The sequence below is a fragment of the Cervus canadensis genome, chromosome 14 (assembly GCF_019320065.1).
Source record: "Cervus canadensis isolate Bull #8, Minnesota chromosome 14, ASM1932006v1, whole genome shotgun sequence".
In the NCBI taxonomy this organism is placed as follows: domain Eukaryota; kingdom Metazoa; phylum Chordata; class Mammalia; order Artiodactyla; family Cervidae; genus Cervus; species Cervus canadensis.
Genome location: NC_057399.1, coordinates 9,828,353 through 9,834,352, shown reverse-complemented (window position 1 = coordinate 9,834,352; position 6,000 = coordinate 9,828,353). Strand labels below are relative to the sequence as shown.

The following is a 6,000-nucleotide window of genomic DNA, read 5'->3' as shown; positions in this document are numbered from 1 at the left end:
GAGCAGCATTTTATACCTTCTATGAGCACAATCAAAGTGAGAAGACATTATTTAACATACATTCGGCAAACAAAAATCCTTCAAAGAATCAAGTCCCTGTATGGAAAAACAATGATAGAAAGAAGTGTTTGACGGTGAGGAACACGGGGACACACAGAAGGGCCGAGACAAAATAGCACTTGGGTCTCTTATCATAGGATCCAGTGGCTCTGCTGAGGTCAAGCCCTGTCCCAGACACCTGGACAGTGGGAACAAGGTCTCCCAGAAGAGGATGGCCATGGGTCTGTGAGCCCCCGGGAGGCAGTTCCAATGGGACCTGGGAGGGACCTTACACGGAAGGGAGTTGGCTCAACCCACTGGGCAGGAAGGACCCTGAGGAGGGGCCCTGGGTGGTCCCTGCCTTAGGAAGGAAGCCATAAAGGGGACTCACCACCCACCTCCCCTAGGGAGGAGATTCAGTCCCTGGCTGGTCCTGCAGAATTTGGTATCAACTTCAACAGGGAAAGAATCAGGTCTCTTTATATGCTGACTAGTATCTGTCGGTTGAGATACGATTATCTTGCCTGAAAAAAGTACAGGTGGTGCTTTACAACACCTTCAATCTGGGCCGCAGAATCTTCCTAGGAAGGGTCCCAAGCCCTCAAGACGTGCTTTCTTGTAAGGTCAGTGTAGATGTCCACAACTGTCTAGCCCAGGCCTGGCCTGCTCAGCAGTGTCCATAGGCAGCTCTGAGGCAAGAACAAACTGGAGGAGTTTCCTGCTTCCTTTTTGCCCTGGATCAGCTGCTGTGATCAGGCTGGAAGGCCTTCCTGCTGCTTTCTGTCCACCTTGGTGAGAATCCCAGTGACATAAACACCAGAGTCAGCCACAGCTGGAGGGTGGGATCCGCCACCAACCCTCACTGCCTCAGGGCTCCAACGCCAGCAGAGCCACCCAAGCTGCAGCCATCTCGGGCTGGAGGCTGCTGCTTCTGGCCTCGCCCACCTGGCCCGACTGCATCAGGGCAAGCAGGAGTAGGCAGAGGGAGAAACAGGCAGAGAGAAGATTTCAAATCGGCAACCACCGTGGAGATTTCTCACATCTGTCAAGCTCCATATAGTGTGAAAAGGGTCTTCCCCTTCATCTGACCCTCAGAACACTGCCCCCCTGGGAACCAAAAGGGAAACCGAGACTCAAGGAAGGGAAGAAACACAGCACCCATTAAGATGCAGCTGAGCCAGAACCCAGTGCTAGGACTGGCTATAGATACAGTGCTATGCGTTTCAAAGAAAAGAACCAAAAATTGGAGTAACAGATATCTAACATACCCCCAATGTTTAACCCACAAATGTCATACACTGCCTGCCTTCACACACGCTGTCCCAACTGGGGAGCACTCTCTCTTCCCCACATACCAGCTGTGCTGACTCCCCCTTTTGGACCCAGTCTTTCCAACAGGGCGCATCCAAGCCAACCTGAGGTGTCACCCACGATGTCCTCAGTCGAGCACACACCTTTATTGTTCCTCACCGGCACGTACGTGCTTGCCTCCTCTAAGATACTGTGGATTCTTTGAGAGCAGAGATGAGTGTTTTTCATCTCTGAATCCAAAGCACAAGCAGAGGATGGGCACAGGGTAAATGCTCAGCAAATGTACGGTGAATGAAAAAGCAAATGTCTTCTTGCAAAACTTGTGGCCTCCATGTAATGGTATAGTGCTGAAGCAAGGAGGTGGGAGCCTTCTCCTGGCCACTGGGGACAGGGCTCAGACACGCAGCACTTGCCAGACAGGACACCGTACCAGCACTGGGAAATGATGCTCTGACCCTGCAGGAGACACCCTGGATGCAGAGCCCTCTGGGCAGGATCCTGCTCAGATCCTCTCCATCAGAGGATGCCCTCACCGTGATGTCCCACTGCCAAGCAGAGAGCTGCTGGGAAGAGGCAGTTTACCAAAGACCCTGACCCAGCTAAAGGCCTTGAGTGCCCCCTGGGCCCACCCCCAGCTGCTGTGAGGCCTCATGACTGCAGCTGCCCGGTCACAGCAGGGTTTCCCTGACAGTGTTCAAGGAACCCGTCTTGCAAGAGTGCTATGAAGCAGCATTCTGTGATCAAACATGTGGGAAATGCTACCAGTCATATCAACTCAATGGACATGACTTTGAGCAAACTCCAGCAGATAGTGAAGGACAGGGAAGCCTGGTGTGCTGCAGCCTGGGTGGCAAAGAGTTGGACATGACTGAGCTACTGAACAACAATGATAGTATGGCCCCCTTGAAGAGATTCCCCCACGTGTGGAGCTTTAAGGATTCTGAGGTGTATGCAGCAAACATTACATGACCGGGTTTTGGTATCTGCCAAACCTGTTAAACACAGAGCCTCACTCCCACTGTCACATATAAATTCCCTCCTCCTTTATTTTTTATAAAAAAACCTGTTAACATTCTATGGAAGTAGGGTTTCAAGGAACATACTTTGAGAAATGCTGATGGATCACCTCATAGGGCCACCACGAAGTGGGTGACCATGGTCCAGAAAGGGTGCCAAGGATCTCTCACCAACCAGCCCACAAACTTCTTGGGAGAAAAAGACTCAGAACCACTGGGTCCAGTGAAAAAGATGAAGGAAGCAGCTGCTGTGAGCCTGTTTTCCCATCTGCCAAATGAGAATGAGCAGACTATCCATCTGAGGTCACTAGATGAGATCTCGGAGGTGCACGTTTGTGGAAAGCTGACCCCCAGCACAGCTCCTGCATGTGACACAGATTCCATCAAACTTACCCAAGTGACATCTGCAGATACAGGATGAAAAGGGCAGGAGAAGAGCAGAGAACGGACACCAAACCTCACAGCACCCAACTCAGGGGTCCGTGTGTGTTTTAGGGACAAACAACCGTACACACACTGATGGGCTCTGAAGATATGAATACATTAAAACCATGAGAAATGCTGGTGCCTCGAGCCGCAGGAGTCTGTAAGAGTCCGAAAAAGCATGGACTCAGAAGCCCACTAGACCCAGGTCTCAGCCAGCTCCGCTCCTTCCCGGCTGGGGAACTGGCCTACAGCTCCGCTCTTCTGTGTCTGTGTCCCCAGCATGCAGGATGAGGTTAAACCATGGCAGCCCCCAGGCTGGGGGTGAGGACAGATGACGCTGGGGTCAGCGGCCGCACAAAATAGGTGCTCAGTGAGTGTGTCTCCTTAGAGAAGGCTGGGATGCGAGGAACATGTGTCAAGGCGTCTGTCAGTGATGTCTAAAATAAAACCTCTTTCTCCAGTCATGCAGGAAGTTGGCTTCTACAGGGGGGAGGATGAGAGGACGAAGGAGGAATAGCACCTGCTGGATCCACTGATGGGAGGGAGAACATGATGAGACTCCGGGAAGCATGGTCATGACTGCCTCTAGCAGCCAGCAGAGGAGGAAGGGGCGCTCATGGCCAGGAGAGGGGGAGATGAGAAGCTGTACCTCCTAAGGAGACCAGTATGCAGCCGAGTGGAGATCACAGCAAAGGTGACGACGCTGCAAAGGCTCCCAACCACTGTGCATGTCCCACAGATCAGGCACTTGATGCACGCTGGCTCTAAGCACCAACAGAGAAGCCAAGTTACCTGACCCTGGCCACACAGCTGGCCAGCCACGGGGCTGGACCAGAACCCTGAGCCTGAGTCCAGAGCACATGCTCTCTCCACTTGTCCGTGCACCCCCTCAGGACAGGACCATCCATTCACATCTTCTCTTGCTGTCCAGGTCCTCAAGGGTGGGGACTGGATCTGACTCATCTCTGCATCCCCAGCACATGGCAGAAATGCGGCAAGTGATGGTCGAATGAATTACATGCTTGAAAACATTTCAGAAACCTGTTGGACCTAAAAGTCAAAGTCCCTTTCCCAGAATATGACACAGTATAACACTACACACGCTGATTCCCTCCTGAGGAATGTGGCCTGAGGAAAAATTCCAAATTCGCCTAGAAAATGTGAGCACCTAAGTCCTTCTACAATGTAATATATGAGTTTTCTGCTCCCACTCAAAGTGGAAAAGCCCTACAGTGTTATGGGGTGAGCAGCGTGGAATATCAGAGCATTGTCTTGCCTGACCACAGACAAGGAGACTGAAGGTCAGGAAGGAAAAGAGATTCCTCAAGGTGACACCTTGGGCCTCCCCCTTTTCCCTCTACAAAAGGCTGCCTCTGCGAGAAAGAAAAATGCATTCAGCACACACATCCTCAACAGCTGCTGTGTGCCGTCTGCAGCAGGTGCAGAGACACGCTAAAGCCGAGGCACCACACAGAACAGTCAGGGCCCCGGCGGCTGGGGGAGTGAGATCTGCGTCACGCAGCTGGGAAAGGCTTCATCTGATGGGCGACATTAGGGACCATCAGGGATAAGTTAGAAGGCCTAAGGGAAGCTATGGAAGAGTGGCTAATCTTGCCCCAAATACGTGTTCCCCCATCAAAGTACAGAGTTCTGTATTGTGAGGCCACCACCTGAACATGACTACACTTCCCAGTCTCCTCTGCATCCAGGTGGGGCCGCGTGACTAGGAGTGGCTGATGGGACATAAGATGGAGGAACCAATGGAATGTGAGCAGTTAACAGCAAGACAGCTAAGAAATGCTTATGCCTTCTTCACCATCCCTTTCCCCTCTGCCAGCCAGAAACAAAGACTCGGAAGCTCCCATGAACGGCAGAGCCAGAGATGAGAAGAGCAGGGTCCCTGAATCACCATGTGCCTCTGCCAAGCAGAAGCAGCCACACTGGACTTCATGGGAGAATAAGTCTCCACCGTGTCGGCCTTTTGTTACGGCAACAAGCATCACCAGCTGCTGCAGCAGGCGGGGAATATGGGTGTTTCAGGCACGGGGACTAAGGCACAGTGGTGTGTCAAGGTGTAGTGTGTTTCAGGAATGGGGAAGGTCTGATGACGGCGGGAGCATCGGCCATGGGAAGAGGATACTGAGGTTCAGAAAGCTCACGCTGCTGACCACGAGGAGGAGGGTCACGTACAAGGATTGTTTCCAGGGGCCCTGGTGTTGCTGGCACTGCTCTCGAAGGAAGAGTGGAAACTGTGAATGGTTTCCTGTAAAATCTGTCTCTCGCGTCCCTGTGGGGGAAATTGAAAACAGACACAGAAAGTCTTGTTAAATCTTTTAACCATTAATTCAATTGACACAGTGCTGTTAACATTTAACTCATACTTGAAAAACCCATGGGCGTCTTGGGGAAAACAAATTACCTAATTGAAAGAGCACTGGGTTTAATAAAAACATTCTGAGTCAGCACCCACAAACACAGCATGCCGGGGCTGGAGAGCCCCCAAGATGCAGAGGTCCAACCTCCCAGAGGAGGATGGGCAGCAGAACCCAGAGAGCAGACATGACTTATCTCGGGTCATCTGGCCCAGAACGGACACCTCCTACCCGGCCCTGCGCTGTGCATATTTCCAGGGAGTTTTCCAGGAGCCGAACTTCCTGATACAGACTCAGAGTCTGAACTGCCTTGACTCCCCCTTGTCCAAAAGATGACAGGTCCATCTCCATAGTGATTCACTTCTCACCCCATCCCTGCAAACTCCCCTCCTAGTTGCCACCCTTTACTCACACATTTTAAGATGGGAAAAGAGGGGGGATGTGGACATTTCTTTAAGTCCAAAGAACATCTTCACTGAATACATCACTGAGAGGCAGTGATACACAGAGATTAATAACAGACACTGGAATCAAACAGCCTGGGTTCAAATTCCAACCCCTCCCATTTACAAGCTGGGTTACCTTGAGCTAGGTACTTCATCTCTCTGTGACTTAATTTCTATAAAATGAAGATGATAATTGTAACTCAAGGGATGCTGCTGACATTGGGCTGTGTGGGTGGGTAGCAGGAGGCTGGCATGTCCTGACCTCAGAGGGCAGTAGTGTAAATTACAAAAATATTTTTAAACCCACAAATAAGTGTGGTCAAAATCTAAAGTGAAACAGCCAGCCAGCGGGAGTTGGCTGTGTGACACAGGAGCCCAGCCCAGTGTTCT

At 51.4% G+C, this 6,000-nt stretch overlaps 1 protein-coding gene across 6 annotated transcripts in view; it reads right to left on the bottom strand.

Annotated features, from left to right (window-relative positions):
- Positions 1-2,371: 2,371 nt before the first annotated feature.
- ANKS6 (ankyrin repeat and sterile alpha motif domain containing 6) overlaps positions 2,372-6,000 on the bottom strand; it is a 51,248-nt gene continuing 47,619 nt past the window's right edge. For 4 of the 6 annotated variants that reach the window (XM_043486785.1, XM_043486780.1, XM_043486781.1 and 1 more), the window contains 2 exons: positions 4,933-5,079; positions 2,372-3,186 (listed from right to left, as the gene is read on the bottom strand). In XM_043486785.1, the coding sequence (XP_043342720.1) occupies positions 3,086-3,186; positions 4,933-5,079 (248 nt within the window). In that variant the 3' untranslated portion in view covers positions 2,372-3,085. Of the gene's footprint in view, positions 5,080-6,000 lie in introns of all 6 variants that reach the window. The other 2 variants (XM_043486784.1, XM_043486782.1) reach the window with 1 other exon arrangement.